Source organism: Danio rerio, chromosome 15 (genome assembly GCF_052040795.2).
Source record: "Danio rerio strain M-AB ecotype USA chromosome 15, GRCz13ab, whole genome shotgun sequence".
Classification (NCBI taxonomy): Eukaryota; Metazoa; Chordata; class Actinopteri; order Cypriniformes; family Danionidae; genus Danio; species Danio rerio.
The window spans coordinates 14,674,505-14,698,524 of record NC_141035.1 but is presented as its reverse complement, the minus strand read 5'-3'; the positions used below and the strand labels follow the sequence as shown (position 1 = coordinate 14,698,524).

At 34.4% G+C, this 24,020-nt stretch overlaps 1 protein-coding gene across 2 annotated transcripts; it reads right to left on the bottom strand.

Moving 5' to 3' along the window:
• Positions 1 to 5,269: 5,269 nt before the first annotated feature.
• il10ra (interleukin 10 receptor, alpha) lies at positions 5,270 to 14,517 on the bottom strand. 2 transcript variants are annotated; one of them, XM_087283336.1, is made up of 7 exons: positions 14,112 to 14,517; positions 12,928 to 13,028; positions 12,630 to 12,805; positions 12,216 to 12,361; positions 11,267 to 11,420; positions 9,878 to 9,990; positions 5,270 to 6,531 (listed from the first exon to the last, which is right to left on the bottom strand). In XM_087283336.1, exons 2-7 carry the CDS (start codon positions 12,954 to 12,956, stop codon positions 5,683 to 5,685), a joined length of 1,467 nt encoding a protein of 488 aa, XP_087139462.1. In that variant the 5' UTR covers positions 12,957 to 13,028; positions 14,112 to 14,517; the 3' UTR covers positions 5,270 to 5,682.
• Positions 14,518 to 24,020: the final 9,503 nt, after the last annotated feature.

Here is a 24,020-nt window from a genome sequence, read left to right as displayed (position 1 = left end):
AGTCCACCCCTGAGTCCAGAACACCTTGCTAGGTAGACATCCAGAAGGCATCTAAACAGATCCCCAAGTCACCTCAACTGGCTTCTCTCAGTGTGGAGGAGCAGTGGCAGTGAGCAGTGATAAAAGCAGCTGAAATTACTTGCCTTTTGCAGGAGTATTGAGCTCCTCACCCTAAGGGTGCACCCTGCCAAGCGAAGTAATTTCAGCCACTTTGCTTTGCAATGATTTGCAATGACTGAAAAAAAAAAGAAAGAAAAACGCTTCACTTGAGGTGGCTTGTACCATTTACATTTAGTCATTTAGCAGACGCTTTTATCCAAAGCGACTTACAAATGAGGACAAGGAAGCAATTTACACAACTATAAGAGCAACAATGAATAAGTGCTGTAGGCAAGTTTCAGGTATGTGAAGTGTAAGAAGCAAAAACATTAGTAATTTTTTTTTTTTTTTTTGTAGTACAGTTAGTGGTGGAGCCAGAGAGGCAATTGGAAGGAAAGTGGAAACTAAATAGTTGAGTTTTTGGTCGTTTTTTAAAGATAGCGAGTGACTGCCGTTCTGATGCAGTTAGGGAGTTCATTCCACCAACTGGGCAGATTTAACGCAAGAGTTCGTGAAAGTGATTTCTTCCATCTTTGGGATGGAACCACAAGGCAACGTTCATTCACAGAATGCAAGTTTCTAGAGGGCACATAAATCTGCAGAAGTGAGAGCACATAAGAAGGAGCAAAGCCAGAAGTTGCTTTGTAAGCAAACATCAGAGCTTTGAATTTGATGCGAGCAGCAACTGGCAGACAGTGCAAACGGATGAGTAGCGGAGTGACGTGCTCTTTTAGGTTCATTAAAGACCACTCGTGCTGCTGCGTTTTGAAGCAGCTGAAGAGGTTTGATAGGGTTAGCTGGAAGTCCGGCTATTAGAGAGTTGAAATAGTCCAGTCTGGTGAAAACAAGAGCTTGAACAAGGAGATGTTATAGAGTGCGAATCTGCATGATCAAGCAGTTCTAGAAATGTGGTCAGAGAAGTTTAGTTGGTCATCAATCATTACTCCAAGGCTTTTCACCATTTTGGATGCAGTTATGGTTGCCAAATCCATCTGGATTGAAAAGTTATGATGTAGAGTCGGGTTGGCGGAAACTTCAAGCATTTCCATTCGCGAGGTTAAGCTGAAGATGATGATCAAAGATTGCTCAAAGATCTCGTCTTTGTCCACTAGTAATACTGAGAATTGATACTTAAACTAAAAAGTGTTACAGTTATTTTTAACCTCTAATATAAATGTAGCAATTGTACTGTTGTGTTCTATGTAAGCTAAGGTAAGTGACTTGTGTGAGAAAGCAATTTGCTATAGAGATGAGAAAGCATTCTACAAATGACTGTAAGCTCAAGACATGTACAGTGAACATAAGTATTTTTGTCAATTCTCGTGTTGTATTGGAGTATTGTATTAAACAGTGGACTTTATGTGAAAAATACTAATAGACAATTACTATAGTAGCACAGACTGATTCTGAAGCAATATATACATTTGTCCAAACATCTGCTTTTTCTTCCATTACCCAACATCAAATCACATCATCTTAATTTTACGTAAGCTTCTGTGACAGTGTGTTGAATCAGAATACAAACTGAAAAGCACTGTTTGTTTCCTTCTCTATATGAAGAAGGAGGTCAATGATTGTGGTTGAGTTTCGTTCTGTTCTCTCATTTGCTCTCTCAGTACATTGCATCACATAGTCCTATGACTCTGCGGAAATAATGAGTAATGCTTTAGGGACAACCTTCTAGATCTTGGTTCGGAAGATACAAGTATCTAAGACTTCGCCTGCGCAAAAAAAAATTATGGATTCTCCACAGCTTATCTTATCTCTATTTGTGATTAGCAACGGAATACAGAAGTGACATGGTTTACTGCTAGAGGAAGTCACGGGCACATCCTGTCATTTTAACACGCAAACAGAAACACAGGGTTTCCACTATAGGAAGTGTTGGTTTTTCCCTGCATAATTAAAATTTGTGTATTGAAATTGGGATTTCACAAGGTACATTCCTGCCACAAAATTTGCATCTGATCTTCGTACAGATTAAATGCAAACTGTTTGTTTCCTGTTTAGCACCCAGTAAGTATAGAAAACCAAAGTGTGCTAAAAGATAAGTGTACTTAATAAAAAAAAAAGAAAAAGAAAAAGGCCTCTTTTGATTTGGGCCAGTGATCAACATATAGTTAAACACCATATCAACACCCTGAAAAGCAGCTGTATTGTAAGGGGTGTGATGAATTGCTTGTGACTTTGAAAAGAAACACGATGAGTCTGTACACATATACATCACTAACTGGGCTTTCCATCCTAACCTAAAACAAATCTTTTTAAAATTTTGAAAAAAAGGAAAGCAATACCAAACATTCAAATTGTTAGAGTGGCTGGCTATAGTATTGTTAACATACCCAGTAATAAACCTATTACCCAGCACTCACGTTTTACCTAAATTTAAATAGTAATAGTTCCTGACTCCAGTAAGCTACAAACACAAATTAGGGATCATTGGGAAGATGACACTTTGAGCTTTACTGTGGTAAAAAGGAACATTACATGCTCAAAAATATAAAAAGTTATACATTATGAAGTCATGAGAAAAAAAAATGTATTGTGCTCATCATTTGTTTTTCGATTTACAAATGTAATAATGTAATTTTTACAAATGATATATTAATGTAACGTGCTATGAATTATGAAATATTAATTGAAAGCCAAGTGTTTCATGAGTATATATATCAAATTTGATTAAGATAGCATGCAAAATGAGATTTCTGTTTTCCGAGACTGTATCAGTGTTCTTCTTTTCCTCATTGTCAGAGGAACTTTCTCAAAAATGACCCTCCCAAACCAAAATATCAACAGTTGCTGAATTATTAGGTCTACATTCACAGTCTTTGGACCTTCCTTAATCAAATGACATAAAAAGTACATCAATTTGTTTTTAAAAATGTTAAATGATTTAATGTCAGAACCATTTGACATCCTCGTATCGATGCACTTTTGACAACCAAACTAATGAATCAAAATTATTAAGATTTAAATGACAATTTTTGCTTATTTGTTTATTCTTCTTATTAGTTTCTTTATCTATCATTATCTATAGTAATGTCAACATTTTTGCTTAAATTGTCATTATTTATTTATTTTTTTTTTTTTATAACGTATGCTTTAAAGCAGTGGTCCTCAACCACCAGGCCACAGACCAGTACCAGTCGGTGGATCAATTGGTATTGGGCCGCACAAGATATCATTAATTTTTTTATATTACTTTTTATCTGAGTCTTTTATTTTGAAAATTGATCGTATTCCATATTCTCTCGCTTACATTTTGGTCACTTGAGGGCTCAACTTTAACCCACAAGCAGCAAAATGAGTAAGAAAGCAGACGTTTTTGGAAAGTTTCTTTGCTAAGGGGAAAAGACCCAGTTAAGGACCCGCAAACTGCCAAGGAATAGATCCGCAACACATTTGTCAACAAATCAGGTGAATCCACCATGTCTGTGCAAGAAGATCAACTGCTGGAGATCGCAAATGACAGCAGCCTTTTAGGGGCTGTTCGCATAACGCATCTTTCGAGCAAGTTTGTTTTTTCTAATTCTAGGTGTGATTTCCCCGCCCACTGATTTAATTGACAAGTGCCAGTTCTCCATGATAACATGTCCACAGAACATTTTTTTTTTTAAACTGGGATTAAATCATATTTTACAACTTTCTTGTAATCATCTGCACCCCAATAATTTATTTTATAGGTTTAAAATAAATAGTTTGTAATAAACAGCAATTGTATCTCTCTGCCGACTGCAAGAGGGGGGCTTAAGATGAAGGGGCATAACTTTCAATAAGTTAGAGAGACATAACTTGCAGTTATCGAGATCCCACTGAACCATGCGAGATGTCACGATGAGGTGTTGTTGGCAAGATGGCGGAACTACTTAACAGAGAACAATTTCACCAAATGTTTTCATGAGTTTTCTCCAAATTTATCTATAACCTAATCATTTGAAATAGTATAATATTCAGTCATGTCGCAATTCCACCATGCAACTCGTTGACTTCTTCATCAGTTTGTCAAGACCCCTGTGGTTGCAAATAACAGTACAATGGTGAGCAGGTCAAGTATAAAAGCCTCCGCAACTCGCGGTGGTATGTTAATAACTGGGATAGTTAGGTTTAGGTTTGGGTAAGATGTAGACAATAACTGTGATGGCTAGGTTTAGGTTTGGAGAAGTTGTGGTCATTTATAATGATGATGGCTGGGTTTAGGTTTAGGGGAGGTGTAGATGTTAATTAACTATCATGGTTGGGGGTGGGAGGTATAGATTTTAACTGTGACGGTTGGATTTAGGTGTGGAGTGGGTGTGGATGTTAATGATGTATAGCACCATCTTGCTGACAACAGAGTTTTGACATGTGAGTCTCCTTAACTTCAAGTTAAGCCCCTTCATGCTACTACACTACTACTTCATGTGTTGCAGTCCACAGACAGACCCTAATCATAAAGAGAGTACAATAGCTATGTAATTCTTAACTGCTATAATCACCACAGCCACATGGTCTCAGTAAACTTACATATGTGTGTAAGTGTGTGTGTACTGCAAACTGCATTTGTGTGTGTCATTTCAGAAAGGCTTAAATAGAGTTCACCACATATACATCAAATAAACTTTCTAACTATTTTTGACTCGTGACATTTCAGCGTCATCTGTGTCTGTCTCTATCACTGACTGCTGTTTATCTGACGTAACACACAAGAAGCAGACGTACACATCAGAGTGGTGAGCGGGGAGAGGCAGCTCATTTGGATTTGAAGCCACAGGCTACAAAAACAGCTACATTGTCCTCAGCCACTAAAATGGGCAGATTCTACATTATATGATGAATAAACTGATTGGTATTTTGAGCTGAAACTTTACAGATACATTGTTTAGACAAAAGTCTTTTCTTACATCTTGGGTAAAATAGGTGAGTAATTAATGCAATATATGTAATGTCCTTTGAGTAATGGATGTAATGCAAGTAAACAAATTGATATTTAAGTTTTCGATTGTTCCGCACCACCTTTTATGCACTAATCAAAATAATATAGTACACTCCTAACTGTAAATTTTGAGTTTTGTTCTACCCCTAAACATTTAAAGATTTAAAAAAATAATTAAATAACCCACAAATTCTGTTGGTATAAATTATAATTATAGTTGATTTGATTATATCAAATAATTGACAAAAACACAGCATATTGACTTCGATGCCATTATTATTCATATTAATATCACATTTCATTACATTCAGCAATGAAATTTAGCATATAAAAAAATGTCAGTACATATATAACATGTACAGTCAAAATCTACAATACATGTGCAAGTTTGCAAATGATCAATACAAGTCTGTAACACAATTCAGAATTGGATTGCAATCTGTCAACCAGAATTACTACGAGCGTCATCATATCCTGATGATTTCACACTCTTCATATCTCGTCTTTTCTCAGCATTTAACCAAAAACGCTGGCCTGACGCATGAAGGAAGTGACAAAAGCTGGTTCTTCATTTGAGGGCCTAGCAAATATAGCACGTCTCTGCCACCATTCTAAATAAATATCTGTTAGCACAAATGCATAATAATAGCCTAGTTCAACCTGAAAAAGCCTCACGTAAATGTCAGCTCTACGTCTCCTAATGTAAGAGGCAAAGTGTCCAGCTTGTAAGGCTCTTTTAAAAGTAGTGGACATGTAATGAAAAGTGACGACTCCTCTGTTTTGTCTGAATGGCAGGATAGATCATCCAGTCCAAACATATTCACAGTCTCTAAAGGAGATTTTTTCAAATAGCTTGATCTATCATTGTCATTAACAGTTTGTTTGTGAGAAAATGAATCACAGTCTGTAAGGTGCTTCCTGGTTTTGCACCACATGCAAGTTTCGGAGTCAGAACACAAGCATGTGACTTGACCAGATCGATAGCCATTGGTGCGACTAACCATATTAGCGTCTTCATCACATTGAATGGTTGTTTCGGTTTCAGCCTCAGCTGAAGGACTCTGACTACGATACCCATCCCCAATTACTACAATCTCAGATAAGAGATCATCATGCATAGGCTTGGGTTTGTCAGAAATATCTTGGGTTTGAATTCCCAATCCACTGTCCTCTCTTGTTCCTTCAACACTACTGCTGTTTCCTCCTCCATCCAGGAAAGGAAGCTCCTCAAGGCTTCTTCTTCCACTGCTAAGGCTGTCCTCGGTTCCTGTGAGACTTCCACAGCCGCTGTCCTCCTCTCTTTGGGGTCTGTTTTTGATCGAGTCCTGCTGGCCGATGCTCACGCCGCTGTCAGTGCTTTCCCTTCTCTCTTTTTCATCCTCAGAAAGCTCCTCTATTTCATCGAATGCTTTGGTCTTTTCTGCGATTTTGTTGCTGTTCAGTAGCCATCCCTTCTGAGTGACCGATTCCACCTCGGTTTGTCCTACATTCATTGGGAGCCAGCCATTCACAGCCAATTTCTGATGAATAAATGGAGAACATATGGTGAACACTTTATAATTAATCTGACCGTAACAGAAGTGAAATAAATTTGAATGGTTTAATCAGATGCATGGGGTATTTTCAATTTATTCTATTAAATTACAGTAAAATCATTTATAATGTTACAAACTATTTTAAAAAAGCATCTATCAATTAATCCTTCATTTTTTACAAACAAATTGTGAAGCAGCACAACTTTTTTCTACATTAATAATGATAATACATTAATAATATAATTCTAATTAAAATAAATACACTAACTGATAACTTTTAAAAGGTGACACTTTAGAATTGAGACCAATTATCATTAATGACTAGTGGCTTATTACCTGCCTATTATTAAGATATTGGCTGTTTATCAAAATTTATAAGTAGGGCCAGAAGGAATTTGAGGACATTTTTTGCTACTTCTGCTCAGAAATTTGTTAAAAATCTGCGGAAATTTTGCGAATATCATAACTAAGACTTTAATATAGGAACTAAAAAGTAATACCTTTTTAACTTGTTTTTAATGTTTACAATACAAATCCAATTAGATCCACTTTATTTGGTGAACAAAGCAAGGCTGTCATATAATATATATATATATATATATATATATATATATATATATATATATATATATATATATATATATATATATATATATATATATATAATAAAAGATATACTTTTCAAACTGTATTGTAAATAAATTATATAAAAATTTTCCTATTAGTCAATACTTATACTGAAATTAAATAAATTTAAAAATATAAATTTACACGCATTTACACAAATAATAAATAAACAGAATCAATGAAAAAATCAGCTGAAATCGGAATTCTGCTCGGGCAGATTCCATGTTGGCCTACTTATAAGTAACTATTCTGCATGATTTTATTCTACATCTCTAATTCTACTCAAAACTACTACCCTAATTATTATTAAGCAGCAAATTAGGTGTTTATTGAGCAAAAATTCTTAGTTATAAGTTTTGTTAATAGAAGAAATTGCAAGTATGAAATTGTAAAGAAGAAATGCTTTGTAGCTGTTTTCAGTTCTCTGGATTTGCCATTAATTAGCATTAGACTCAAAACACAAACCACTTAGTTTTTAATTTTATTAACCAGTAATAATTCTTAAATATTGGGGAAAATATATATTTAGGAAATAACAGGCAATGAACCATTGAGTTATTAGAAAATACTGTAGACATGAGGTTAAGAAAACATGTAAATTATAATATTTGTGTTTACATGTTGTATTTTAAGGTATTTTTATTCAGCGTTCAAGTGTTCACATAGCAGATGAACAATAGCAAGGTGTGTTTGGCATGAGTTCCCTCAAGAAAGCCCTGAGCTCATAAGATCCTAGGGGCTGAGGCTTCCTCCTGTTTTTGTAGGGCGAGAGGGGAGTCTGAGCTCAGGTAGGTCTCGAGAGGTTTCCTGAACTAGTTCTGGGACTATTATTGATTTGGAATTTTTTTACAGCATGATAGACCTCTACCTGAAGGCATATGTTGGAGCCCAGAACTAAATGCTCATTCTCTGTGCCAATTTGGTTTAATTAATTCACTTGCATATCTCTGGACTATGGGAGGAAACCTGGAAACCCAGGGGAAACCCATGCGAGCATGGGAAGGAACATTTAAGCTTCCACAGAAATGCCAACTGGCTTAGCCAGGACTCAAACCAGTGACCTTCTTGCTATGAGGCAACAGTGCTAACCACTGAGCCACCATGCTGCCCTATCCTGAATAATCTAGAAAATGGGGTAGGAGTGGATGGGGGGATTCGTCAAAACGCAAAAAACTAAGGTTAGAAACTCTGGTAATTTATAGCGTGTTTGGATTTAATAATAATAATAATATTAATACTAATTCCTTACATTTATATAGCGCTTTTCTGGGCACTCAAATCGCTTAACACAATGGGGGGAATCTCCTCATCCACCACCAGTGTGCAGCATCCACCTGGATGACACAACGGCAGCCATTTTTTGCCAGACCGCACACCACACACCAGCTGATTGACGGAGAGGAGACAGAGTGATGAAACCAATTATGATATGGGAAGGGTTAGGAGGCCATGATGGAGAGAGGCCAGTGGGCAGATTTGGCCAGGATGCCAGGATTAAACCCCTACTCTTTTTCAAAGGACATACTGGGATTTTTAACGACCACAGAGAGTCGGGACCTCGGTTTAACGTCTCATCCAAAGATCCCCGTCAGTATACTGGGGCATTAGGACCCACACAGACCACAGGCTGAGCGCCCCCTGCTGGCCTCACTAACACCACTTCCGGCAGCTACCTAGCTTTCCCATGTGGTCTCCCATTTATCTGATTGGTAAATCATGTGATAGCTAATATGGGACCAGTCGTGCTCAATCATAAGCATGTGATCCTCTCGAAATTAGTTTATAAATAAACTTCCCGTTTGTCCTTAAACAGCAGCTGTGTGTGGATCTAGTCTTTTACATTTTTCATGCAAAGCATTTTTGTGTTGTTTTGATTAGATTTTTTGACAGTTGTAAGGCTGTGAAATAACAGAGATCATTCAGTGTATAGTTATGTGGGACTGTACACGGTCAAAACATGCCTGGAAATACTTTAGCTCTTGGTTTATCTGAAAGTAATTTAGCATACATTAGAATGTTCACTAAATCAGAATCAAGCATTAAATGTAAAATTGCTGATTTTTTATTATGAGGATCAGGTTTGATATCACAGTTTGTACAGTATAAAAAAAAAAAAAAAAACTTACATATATGAAAAGTCCCCTTTAAGATAGCTGTACAAATGTATGTGTATAAAATGTCTAAAATATTTTTTTTTTATAATATTATAAGATATATTAATATTTTCTACTGGCTTATAGTCATTTTTCATAATTCTCTAGTTGCTTTTTATTTTGAAGATACATTATCAGCAAGTTAAAAAAATAGATATTAAATATAAATTAATATTTTGCTTAAAGCATTTACTAATTTAAGGCCAATTGAGAGAATTACTAAGAACTTTGAAGTAGTCTGTTATATATATTTTACCAGAGTTGGGTTGAGTTGAGTTTAAATCAACCAGAGTCAGAACGCTATCATTCTATGTTATCATTTAACACCAAAGAGCATTGACATCACATATACGTAAGATACAAAAAATCCCTGACATTTGTCTTACTGTTACTGTTCCTCGAAAGGAGAACTGACACTTGTGACAAGAGTTAACGCTGAGTCTTTCTTATTAGGGCTCAATTCCTTTTTCTAAAACCCCGAAACTGGCTTGCTCTAACACTTTTGGTTTTCACGAAACTAAATCTATTTTCAAATCACCAAATTGACTCACCAGAACAGCGGGCATTTTACCAGGACGCCTCAGGAAGAAACAGACAAATAACATGAATAAGGTTATGACTCCAACTACACCAATTACTCCGATGGAGATCACCACTGACAAATCTGAAAAACAAGAAAAAATATATTGAGCCTCTGCACACTTGAAAAGTGAATGAAAACACTTGAATGAAAAGTGATGAAACAGAAGCACCCTTCTGAAACCTTTCAGTGATCAGTCCATATTTGTTTGCCTCTATGAAGAAGCTTTTGTGAAATACAAAAGTTCTATGGATGTTAAAAGTTCCTTATGCATCCTTTCAAGCATCTTGAAAAATATCTAGTAAAATATTATTTATTGTCATCATGGCAAAAATAAAATAAATCAGTTATTAGAAATAAGCTATTGAAACTATTATGTTTAGAATTGTGTTGAAAAAAATCTTCTCTCCGGTAAAAAGAAATTGGGGCAAAAAATAAACAGGGGGGTCTAATAATTCAGGGGGGCTAATAATTCTGACTTCAACTATATATATATATATATATATATATATATATATATATATATATATATATATATATATATATATATTGCCCTACAGTCTTATCTTCATTTTGGAAAAATCCCCCTTCCACCCCATCTCCTCCTTTCAAGAACTACCTGATCTCGTACCTTCTACATGCTAATTGACCAGGTGGGAGCTCTGGGTTTCATAATATTCAAGCTCAGAGCCAAACCTGCTATTAATATTAAGCAATATCTAAGTGGGAACTCTTGAAATTAAGTTAAACTGACTTAAAAAATTGTTTAACTTGAAAACTTAGGTTAGAAACATGATTAACTTAGTTTAATGACTTATGATTAACATAAAAATAATTGTTGTAACTTCCCAGTTGGCATCTTGATGTTAAAATGACATCAAAGTTACATCAAGCATGATGTCAAAGAAACACAACAAATGTCAAAACCTTTACATCCATTTGACATCTAAACATTCATGGCCCTTTGACCATCTAAGTAATTACACAAAAATATCATTAATCGGAAAGATTATTTTTCAAATTCCTAATTTACACCATAATTAGTATCTCTACAATGAATGTAAACAACATTTATGTCAAAACAACATCACATTGGCATCAAAAACATGTCAAAATCGATTGAAGGACTGTCAATGTTTTTTCAATCTAACATCAATCTGATATCATTTTGACATCAATGTATTCATTCGACATCAAATCGATTGACATATTTGACTGGCTTTGGATGTTGTTTAACATCAAGCTGATGTTTGACATTTTTTATTACAGTGTAGTAATGTACTGGATAATCAACTGACAACAAAGAAACTATGACAGATGTTCTAATGGTTTTAACTTTTACTGGAAATGTCTGTAGTACCTGTTGGTGGATGTATGCAGCGTGGCAATGAGGTGTTGCTCACTGCAATAGATGTGATCGCCAATCTCACACGAACACAATACGCTTGCCAATATGATAAATCAGTAAACTCCACTTCACCATCTTCATCATCATCATCACTCAATGTTTTAGCCTAAATCAGAGAAAACAAAGCTTTAAAGATCGCAAGAAAATACAATGAAAATAATTTATGTCCATCCACTGTTTCAATAGCGTTCATTCCAGATAAGACTTTACAAAAACATCAGTTAAAGTTTTACTAGCTATGAATCATCAAATAAACAAGCTACAAGGTAAATCACTAAAACATGACATCAATTTGAATGGTAAAAGGTTGTGAAAATGCTACTAGTTTCGTAAAATAACAACAATAAAAATAATATTATTATAGGGAAAGTTTAGGATTTTGTATCCCCACAATGCCACAACCTTGATGTAAAAAAAAAACAACATCAAACTGACATCTAATATTGACGTCAAAAAAAGGCAATGAAAGATGTAAATTTTTGTGCCATTATTTTATTACTCAAAAGAGCATCAAAGTGTGGATATCAAATGGATGACAACAATTTTACATTAAATTGATTCACATTTTAGATGTTTTTTGATGTTGTTTTTACCACCCAGCAAAAAAAAAAAAATTGTTTAATAGACATCTAAACGTAGATAACTTAGCTAAAACAAGGCTAAAATTGAGCTGTCAGTGAAAATCGAATAGACATCTAAAATAGCCCAAAATTACAGTACACTATAGTTGTCAAACAGACAGATTTTATATGTGTAGTTATTTATTTCTGTCTATTTGACAACGAGTCAAGTTTTGGCCTATTTGTCTATTAGACAGCCCAAATTTAACTTTTTTGATGCCAAGACATCATTAAGGTGTCCATTGGGTTTGTCATTAAGCTATGTCCACTGAAAAACCAACCTTACTCTCCTGTCCTCTTGGATACAGAATGGCAGAGTAACTTAGTCCATATGGAAAAAGCTCTTTGAGAAATGGCTTTCTGTGAATCTTAACCTTCACCGTATTTGGCCCTGAGAACAGGTCAAAGTCTGGAGACAACAGCTTAACTAAAACACAAAAAGAAAACCGTCCTTACAAAATTTTTGAAAATATACAGTTTGTCATATGATGTAAACACAATAATTCGTAACTTTTTGATGAAGTGGCTCTTTCGTAATTTATATGCATTTTTTATGTAAGACTTGTTCATCCCACAATGATGGTTGGTTTTGGGGACATGCTTACTTTTAAAAATAATATAAAGTCATATAAATGTAGAAACTAGCTACTTCATTGCCAATATATAAAATAATTGCATAAAAAGTCCATACTTACTATAATCTAAACGAATTCTTCTTATCACCAACCAGGAAGATTCGTTATTTCCACTTATCAGTTCAATTTTTACTTTCATTGTAGGTTTGAATATAAAGTTTCCAAGATTACATTTAGTTTCTGTAATCATGTCACATTCTTCCACAATGTTCCATTTAGCATGAGGACCAGTGTCTCTAAAAAAGAAGACAAACATATTAGCTTTATATATATATATATATATATAAGCTGGGATAATGAGTTGAAATGTGTATATGTTGTTGGTGGATAGTAAGACTGCGTACAGTGCTAGTTTTACTTGATAAAAGGCAGGTACGGGGGCTTCATTGGGGGGATCCCACAGCACAGTTACATTTCCCTCCCATATGTCGAACGTCAGATTTAATTTCTTCTGCTCACCTATGAACAAAAGAGAAAACTTAGCGTTAGGCTCTTACTAGCTCCGTCGATTCTCTTCACTTCCTAAAAGAGTAATAGTTAATTTGCTTTTGTTGTAGTCATAGTTCTAGTCTCGCATTTCAGCTGTACTTTCCAGACGTGGGAGGAATAACAACACCTTTTTTGAAACAAACTGAAGTCATTTTGCAGTTGTATGCCCACTTCAACGGGGAAATCACTCGATTTTGCACAATGCTATGCAATACAATGTAATAACAGAAACTGGTGGTTCACTCAAAAATACAATTACACAAATTTGGGTTTTCTTGAGCGGTATTATCTACTGGCTTCAACTACAAGCTTTATAGGGCATTGGAATTATACATTTCTTTGAGATGTCTTCATATAAGTACCTTAATAACAGATTTCTATGATGTTCAAGAAATAAGGAAATAAATATGACCAGATAGTCTTTTCTACATATTGGTTGTTGGAGCTATAAACCGCAGAAAAAAATAAATAAATAAATAAATAAATATATATATATATATATATATATATATATATATATATATATATATATATATATATATATATATATATATATATATATATATATATATATATATATATATATATATAAAATTTTCTAAAGGCTAAAAAATAGATGTTGTCATTAGTTGTCATTGAAAGCTAGGGTTATTCCCCCAAGTAATGACTGCTAATACCTTCGAAGTTAACACATTGTTATATATATATATATATATATATATATATATATATATATATATATATATATATATATATATATATATATATATATATATATATATATATATATCTTACAAAGCTAAAATATTATCAGACATACTGTGAAAATGTCCTTGCTCTGTTAAACAAAAAATAAAAACAAAAAACAAAGTATGGCTAATAATTCTGACTTTAATATCCTTCAATAGCAAAAAAATAAAAATAAAAATAAATGAATACACAATCTAAATCATGTTCATGCTCTAAATCATATATTTTTTTTATTATTATTTTGTAACAAACATCATAGTTCACAGAACAAATGACGCACATATATACTTAAAAAAATCTTACCTGCTATCAATCCTGGGGTACAGCAGACTAGAAAACAAATCCACAAGGTCCAATCCATGTTTAATGTCAGTTCAGCATCATATCCAACAACAATTCATAGTTCTCTTTCCACATAAATGCTCAAACTCAGTTTAACGCTCTAAACATCTGTAGCACCCAAGCAGCTACAACAGCTCAATGATCATCTACTTTGCAGTCTGATCTGCATGTCTCTTTCTCGTTTTCTCTCTCTTCTAAATGTGGCTTTGAGTGGTTGACTGGCTCTCTATGTATTTGCGCTGTGAATGTGAACTTCCCCTCTCGGTTTTGTTTCAGTCTTCCGGCAGATATTTTCCCTTATCGTATATAGCAACATGTTTCTCTCTCTCTCTCTCTCTCTCTCTCTCTCTCTCTCTCTCTCTCTCTCGTGGTTATGTGAACAATGTTATATATTTAATCTAAAAATTCTAACAGTGAAAATGTAGTATACACACATGTTAATTATTTCCCAATGTAAAGGGAAATACCAGTGTATTCATTAATAAGGGGATTAACCAGAGATAACTTGTTTGTTCTTGGTATTTACAAAGAAATTTTTGTTAGTGATGGCTCAAAAAGTTATTACTGTTTGTGTTTAAGAGTTTTTTTATTATTTTTTTTTTATATAAACGACAAGAACTGTTGCTTTTCACAAAACTAAACCAGTGGTGTATTTGCATATCCGTATGCTACGAATGTGTGTTTTCATATCTGTGCTTGCGATCTGTAATGTGTTTTGTGGTCATTGATTATATATGCACAGTGCATGCACATCAGTTTGAAACATTTCTGCTCTTCTGATATGTGTGCATGTGTGTTTTGGTCGGGTGTGGTTGGAAGATTTAACCAAGTTCTGAGAAGATGGCTGAGCTGTTATGCATATTATTATAATATAATTTGAAAGTTTAGATAACCCAATTATTTTATTATATTTTTCTAATTTTAATTATAATATAATTATTTTTATAACTCAATTAATAAACATGATTCAAGGAAGAAAAACAAAACAACGTGAATAAAGAATATAAAATGATAAATTAGTGATTTAATATTTATTCATTCATTAATTTTCTTTTAGCTTAGTCTCTATTTCAGAGGTCACCACAGCAGAATGAATTGCCAACTTTTCCAGCATATGTTTTACACAGTTGATGCCCTTCCAGCTGCAACCCAGTACTGGTAAACAACCATACACTCTCCTGCACTATATACAACTTAGTTTATTCAATTCACTTATAGCACATGTCTCTGGACTGTGGGGGAAACCGGAACACCCGGAGGAAACTCACGCGAAGATAGGGAGAACATGCAAACTCCACACAGAAATGCCAGTGACCTTCTTGCTGTGAGGTGACAGTGCTAACTACTGAGCCACTGCGTCACCGTTTAAACGTTTCTTTAAGCTTCAATATGCACATTTCCATTTGCACTTATACAACTCTTTTAAACCAAAATGTGAAGGATAAAAAAAAATCATTAAACACAAAATAACGAACATTAGTGTCTATAATATATTATTTTATATAAGTTATAAACGAAGCAAAGATGGGGTTGGATAGGGCACACCCTACGCAAACCACCAACTAGCAACACCAGACAGGCTCTCAGATGGAACCCCCAAGGGAAGCGGAAGAGAGGCCCTCCAAGAAACACCTGGCGACGCGACCTCGTCGCAGACATCACAAGGATGGGTTACACAATATTTGCATTAAACTTTTACTTATTTATGGTCAATAAACTGTAAAAATCACAACTAATTATGTAAAGCAGGGCCTGTTGCATAAGAAAAATTAAAAGCTTCTGACAATTGATTCACTCTTCATGTTTCACTTTCCAAGAGAACTAAAAGCAGCTTGTTCATACCTCCAGCTCACACTTAATACAACTATATGAAAACGGTCATTGAGAATCAGTTCCCCTTTCCCCTATGAAGTTTTGTAATTTGCTGTTTATAAAGAAAGCACTGGTCCCACATCAGTGCTCTCAAAAAAGGATTTTCACACACCTGATCTGAGGCTAAATCACATGAAATATGACACAAAACTCACTCAACAAGTCTGCTTTGAAAAAATTAATAAATAAAATTCAGATTATCCAACCTGACCTTATATGTAAACAGAAACATAAGCTGTTTCATGCTCATTGTTTTTTTTTTTTTTTACTCACCAGACAGTTTATTAGGTACACCTTACTAATACGAGGTTGGACCCCCATTTTGCCTTCAGAACTGCCTTAATCATTCGTGGCATAGATTCAACAAGGTACTAAATATTCCTCAGAGATTTTGGTCCATATTGATCTCTCACATGTTGCATCTCACATGTTGCTGCAGATTTGTCGGCGGCACATCCATGATGCCAAACTCTTGTTCCACCATATACCAAAGGTCCTCAATTGGATTGAAATCTGATGACTGTTGAGGCCATATCAGTATAGTGATTTCATTGTCATGTTCAAGAAACCAGTCTGAGATGATTCATGCTTTGACATGGTGCGTTATCCTGCTGGAAGTAGCCATCAAAAGATGGGTACACTGTGGTCATAAAGGGATGGACATCATCAGCAACAATACTCAGGTAAGCTGTGGTGTTGACACAATGCTCAATTGGTTCTAATGGGCCCCCACACCATTATACCACCACCACCACCACCACCAGCAGACTGAACGATTGATACAAGGCAGGATAGATACATGCTTTCATGTTGTTGATGCCAAATTCTGACACTACTATCCGAATGTCGCAGCAGAAATCGAGACTCATCAGACAAGGCAACATTTTTCCAATCTTCTAGTGCCTAATATTGGTGAGCCTGTGTGAACTTTAGCCTCATTTTCCTGTTCTAAGCTTGACAGGAGTGATCTTCTGCTGCTGTAGCTATCCGTCTCAAGGTTTGACGTGTTGTGCATTCAGAGATGCTTTTCTGCATACCTTGGTTGTACCAAGTGGTTATTTAAGTTACTGTTGCCTTTCTATCGGCTTGAACCAATCAGGCCATTCTCCTCTGACCCACAAAACTGCCACTCACTGGATAATTTATTTTTTGGACCATTCTCTGTAAACCCTAAAGATGGTTGTGCATGAAATCCCAGTAGATCAGCAGTTTATGAAATAGTCAGACCAGCCAGTCTGGCACCAGCAACTATGCCACATTCAAAGTCACTTAAATCATCTTTCTTCCCCATTCTAATACTCAGTTTGAACTGCAGCAGATCGTCTTGATCATGTCTACATGCGTAAATGCATTGAGTTGCTGCCATGTGATTGGCTGACTAGAAATTTGTGCTAACGAGCAGATCAAAATTGAAATTTTTAACACAATAAGTGCATTTCTCAAAACAACGTATTAAAATAGCAAAACACCATGGATAACCTGCAGAAAAGTCAGTCTCTTGCTCAAAATCCTTAGATCATCTCTTAAAACCTAATTTCTGTGTCAATAAACTTGTCAGTGCAGTCAGAATGATGACACTTTGTGTTTTTGTGTATGTATAAAATCATGTTACCACATTGTCAATATAACAGTGTACTTTGGAGGGCTGTTTTAATGTAAATTATGGCTAGTTTTTATTTATTTCGCTGTTTGTACTGTAATTTGTTGACAGTTCATGTCATTGTGATACAGAAAGAAAAAGACAACCCTACATACCACAAAGAAAAAACTAAACAAAATTAGACTTTTTTGTGATGACCTTCATTAGAAATTCACCTGAGAAATTCACCAATTGTAGACAGATTTAGTAAAAAAAAAAAAAATTCGAATAGAAATGTGTATAAAAATGCATAATGACTTAATATTATGACAACTTGTTCAGTCATTTTGCATGTAAAGATATATGCCATGAACAAACGAATGTTGTGGGGGGTGAAACTATTCAACAGAGACCAAAATAAGACATTTAAATAAACATAACATAAGTAACTGATACTGCAGGAAACATTAGAGAATTGCACATAGTCATTTGCATGGACGTACAAAAGAATTTTCAACTTGTTCAAAGAAAGGGAAACTGCTTTTTTGATGTGCACAACTGACACAATGCACTGAATATTGAACAGGGAGTTTTGAGAATTTCAATTCTGATCTGAGAAATATTCCAAAGTGACTGAGAAAGACTGTAATATGGGTTTCTGTTTTTATTATGACCTGAGAGTGTAAATAGGTCAGACTCATGACGAATCACAAACTCAAAATCCACATCATATGTACATATCTAGGGCGTGCGCCTATATTTAGATTCAGAATGTAAGTGCCTACTAAATCTGATCTTTCCTGAAAACAAACAGACACACACGAAGAATCAGCTATTTAAGTCACCAGTCACAGATCTGTGCTCAAATGAAGCTGACAACAGCATCAGTGTGGACTCTCAGTGAAGGTTCACTGATTGAAGATGAAGATTAACTCAGTTAATAAAACACTCACTGACAGATTAAAATGGTTTGTAAGAGATTAGGGCTGCAGATGTTGTTATGGCTATGGCATAAATGCTCTTCTCACAGTTAGACTAAAAACACATACACACCTCATAAAAAAAAAAAAGATCCGGTGCTATGAAAACCACAAAAAAAAAAAAGAAAAAAGAAAAAAAAGGGCAAATGTCACACAATGTTTCACACTTGGTGAGCTAGGTGACTGAACAATATGTAAAGCTAATCAAATAAATAAACAAAAAGTTTTTAAGTTTGTAAAATGTGAATGATTAGGAGAAAAATATAGCTGTATAACTAGATGAGCAAACGTTTGTAACAAACTTTGATGTTGGCTTGAAAAAAGTTGTGAGAATCAGCATGTTGCTAGCATGGCTTATCATGTTTTTAGTATGTTTCCAGTATGTTATCATTGTTGGTATGAACTGATATATTTGTAGCATAGTTAGCACAATTCTTACATTGCTAACATGGTATTGGCATGTCTAGCATGTTCTTCGCATTACCAAGAATTACAACATGATCTCACGGCAACATAATCTCACGTGATCTAACTTTATGATTTAGTGGCTAATTCGTATGAAATCGTACAATCTCAAGCCTGGTTTATACTTCTGCATCAAGTGATTGACGGGACCCACAACATATGCCTTGTGCGTTGCCGTGCATTTATACTACTGCGTTCTGTCTGTGTTCCTCTAAAATAACATTTCCGAAATGCTAGCAGGAAGTGAGGTGTTTATGTTCCTCTGTGTCGAGTTTCTTCGCTGGTGTTTTGTTTTTTCTGAATGCTTCCTTAATGTACAAGTGGCTCAAACTTGCTAATTTTGATGCAGGAACTGGCAGATGTGCTACAACTTTAACCATAAGGTAAACACTAAACAAAACTTTTCATCTGGAGCTCCTTCACGGGACTCGACACTTGAAAACACTAGCTTCAACAGACTCGCGCGGCTCTCAATCAATAATTACATTTTTTGAAAGGTACACATCAGCGACGGCGTCGGTGAAAGCTATGTGTCCACGCTTTATAGAAGTATAAATCAGCCTTCATTCATACAATTTAGTATGATTTGCTTGTCCCCCAATGACGATTGAGTTTAAGGGTGGGGTTGGGTGCCATGCGATGTACGATTTTTTATTACAAATCGTACATTTTCTTATGACAAACAAATGAACAAATTAGCCACTAAACCATACCTGCCAACATTTGTTTCTGAAAATCTACAAGAGTTTGAGAGGGGGAGCGTAGTGGTGGGGATGTCTAGGTGGCTGGGGTGTGAGGTGTCTAAATTACAAAGCTAAGTAACTGTACTATGCACCCGTCTTCGGGCAGCCACTGGAATCGGATACTATTCCAAAGTCAGCAATCCGGGGGTGGTATACTCCGGGGGGTGAACTTACAGTTGTTTTCCGTGAGAAATAACAAAACGGGAAGGTGGCGGGAGGTGGGTGTGAAATACTTGAGATTCTCGTAAAAATCAGGATATTGGCAGGTATGCACTAAAATAACTAAAACATTAAAGTTACATCTCCTCATGAGATCAGGCTGAGAATTACAATGATATAAACATAAATTAGCATGTTTTAACATGAATTAGAATTTTGGTAATGCTGTTTAAATGTTTCTAACATGAATTAACATGTTGTTATTATGTTCAAGCATGAATTAACACAATCATGGGTTAATACAGTGCTAGTATGTTATTGTATTAACATGGATGTGCATGTTTCAAGCCCATTTAAAATTAATTAGGATGCTGCTAGCATGTTTCTTGCATGGAGATGCATTTGGTAGCACAAATAAGTTTGCTGTACACACATTTTTGCCTTCAACACGTTTATAACTTAAATTTGCATGTTGTCAGCTGTATTTCTATCAAACATTTGCATGTTTTCTAGCATGTTAAATATTGCTACGGTATATTAACATTAGCATTGCTAGCATGAGGTTTTTTTTAAGCATGTTTCTAGCTTGTTTAGCTTAAATGCTATCTGTTTAGCTAGACAGATGATGTATAAAGGACTTGACATGGATGAATGTAGGTTGCTCTGTAAGATTTACTGACCTCACTGAAAGTCCATAGAATTTTTAAGGAGTATGCATTTTAACTGTCATTGCATTTTAGAAAATATATAGCATTAAACTTCTGATGAGTTTCGTGGTTGCAGCTTTAGGGGGAGATGAGACATGTCTCGGAAAAAGAATACTGTAGGATTTCAGGCTTTCAAATTAATAATCAGGAATACAATTGCTTGGTGATTTCCATTGCACCATGTTAAATGGTGTTGTTTTGCTATATGAGGAAGTGTACTCGAGTTGTGCTTATCATGCGGTTTCATTTTTTTATTGGTCTAATGCACTACTGTTTTTTCACTAGTTTCATGGTTTTTCTTTGTTTCACTGCTGCTTTTAACAAACTAGTGGGTTTAAGTCAAGAATTGCCTACATTGACAGAAACACACACACATACACACATAAAAAACTACACAGAGTTTATTTTTGTCAAATGTTCTTTTTGGTTAGAAATCACTCATCAAAGTTGGTGCTGGCTGTCATTTGAATATTTTGCATTTCCATATTAATATATTTTTATATGTAAATTTATTTATATAATGCTCATTTATATATTAATCTTCATAGATTATTGTTTAAAACGTGAATTAGCACCAAAACAGGAAGCAATTTTCATATGTTAGCCTGTCATTTAGCCAACTGTGAAGACGACTAAATAAAACTAGGTCAAACATCGCCCTCTTTTGGTAAGAAATCACATCAAAAACCAATTTATTTCAATCACACTTAGCAAACATTTGGCTAGCATCACAACGTCCAGTCTCTATTACAATTAGTTTGTCCAGCATTCACAAATTCTGATAGTATTTTTATTTATTCATTTTAGTTATTTATTTATATATATATATATATATATATATATATATATATATATATATATATATATATATATATATATATATATATTTGTATGTGTGTATATATGAGTGACATATATATACGAGTGTATATATGAGTGTATATATGAGTGACATACTGTATATATGAGTGACATATATATGAGTGACATACTGTAAAAAGTGGCCAAGACCAGTTATTTTTGTTTTGCGAGTCGGTATGGGGCCAGATCAACAAACATTTTTTTTTTTTTTACATCTCAGCAATGTGTCTGAATGGAGGTGGTTAGTCTGTTGAGTCTGGTGAAATAAGAGAGGATATTGTGTTCGACACTGGGTAGTTGACGATCCGGATTTTACAAAGAAACTGCATGTATAAGGGTTAAGAAACCCTGGACAAAGATTTTAACAGATTTGTGTGTGTTGAACATCAATTAAGACAATGTTAACATTTGTTAACCTTAATTGTAGGGAATAACTGAATAATTCTGACCCCACCCTTTCCTCCAACCCCTATTTTCATCTTCCGGGTTTATAATCTATATGAAGTAGTGTCACTGGTAGTGTCTAATTATTTATGAGATTAAGTTCTCTTGTGAAGTATTAAGTCAATGAAATGTATACAAAATGTGACAACTGCCAGCTTTCATTTGAGGGCTGATAAGGCGACACCCTTATGCAGATATGACTGTAAATGGCTCTAATGATGATCACCATTTTACAACAATACACAGTATGAGCAATATCACACGAGTAGCAGTGCGATACGGCTGTATGTCAGCACTGGTGGGAGGCAATCAAAACACAGAGAGTATAAAAACCGTCCTCTATGAAGAGCTAATTTCTTCCGCCATACATTTACACCTGCAACTGACCGTCAGAACAGCAGAAACTACTGCTACTTCACAAATGTCATTTTAGAGCTAGTATTTAAATGATTCTTTAGCTTAATGTCTAAAATGATGACAAAACAGGTGATTTTGCTAACATTTTGAGAATATAAGGCATAAAATGGCATTAGACTAGAGACATTTTCCAGTATTTTTCTGCTGCAATTGGGATATCACAATATTTAACTTTGAAAAAGCCAAACACTAGCAGAAACGAAACCAGACCATGGTATAAATACAGCACTACAGCATACTAAAGAGAGATCGACTTAGAAAGGCACTTACCTGTTTTATAATGATTTGCTGTAGTTTGATACTGCGCTGAGTTTTTTTCTCCTCTAAGGGCTTATTATGCAGGCTCTGTCGCCGTGGCAGAATGTCAATTGACTTTGCTCTGCTCAGGATGATGAATACAGACGCACTTTATCTCTGAAATTATAAATATTTAAAATAGGCAATGTCCTTATAAGTAAACTGCAAAGTTGCAATCTAAACAGCTACTTTCTCGCCCGAAAAGCCTCAAAAGTACATTATGTTGTCCAACAGCTGCAACATTTGTCAAACTGTAGTCTGTCTATCTATCTATCTATCTATCTATCTATCTATCTATCTATCTATCTATCTATCTATCTATCTATCTATCTATCTATCTATCTATCTATCTATCTATCTATCTATCTATCTATCTATCTATCTATCTATCTATCTATCTATCTATCTATCTATCTATCTACAGTATCTATACATATATACACACATATATATATATACACATATATAATATATATAAATATTAAATATTTCCCAAATTATGTTTACCAGAGCAAGGAAATTTTAGTATGTCTGATAATGTTTTTTTCTTTGGAAAAAGTCTTATTTGTTTTATTTCAGCTAAAATAAAAACAGCTTTTATTTCTTTTTAAAAACTATTTAAGGTCAAAATTATTAGCCCTTTTAAGCAATTTTTTTCCCCCTGATAGTCTACAGATCAAACGATTGTTATACAATAACTTGCCTAATTACCCTAATCTGCCTCTTTAACCTAGTAAAGCCTTTAAATATCACTTTAAGCTGTATAGAAGTGTCTTGAAAAATATCTAGTAAAATAAAATGTTATTTATATATATATATATATATATATATATATATATATATATATATATATATATATATATATATATATATATATATATATATATATTTGTCTAGTTTTAAGATCTGTAAGAGGAAAAACTTAGATAAAAAGAGAAATTGTTCATCTTTAACATTTTTTTTTCCATCATGAAATAAACAAATGTCATTTCCACTACATTTGATAGCTTTTATTTCAAAATGAAATAAATGATGGCAGTCGAACTTTGTCCAAGATCATTTTTGTATCTAGTTTAACCAATCTTTCCACCAAATATATACAATAATTATACATTTGTCAATTAAATAAAATAGTCCCTTAGGTCCAAGTGTTGAATTGTACACCTGTCACACTCTAAAATGTAATATTAATTTGGTTAAGAGCTTATTCAAAAATAAATAAACTAAATTTTACATTAAATAGAGCATTTAATGTGTGATAAAAACTTTTAAATATATATATTTTTTAAATGTGTGTGGTGATGGAAATGACAGTAGTGGAAATAAAATTACATTTCTACAGGTTA

Excerpts from the sequence above, each read along its gene's own strand:
- il10ra (XM_087283336.1), bottom strand. The coding sequence starts at position 12,956 with ATGAAGCCCCCGTACCTGCCTTTTATCAA. Across the intron at positions 9,991-11,266 it reads CTGCATACATCCACCAACAG|ATTTGTCAGTGGTGATCTCC; the intron begins GTACTACAGACA and ends CTTGTTTTTCAG. Across the intron at positions 6,532-9,877 it reads GTAAAATGCCCGCTGTTCTG|AAATTGGCTGTGAATGGCTG; the intron begins GTGAGTCAATTT and ends TTTATTCATCAG.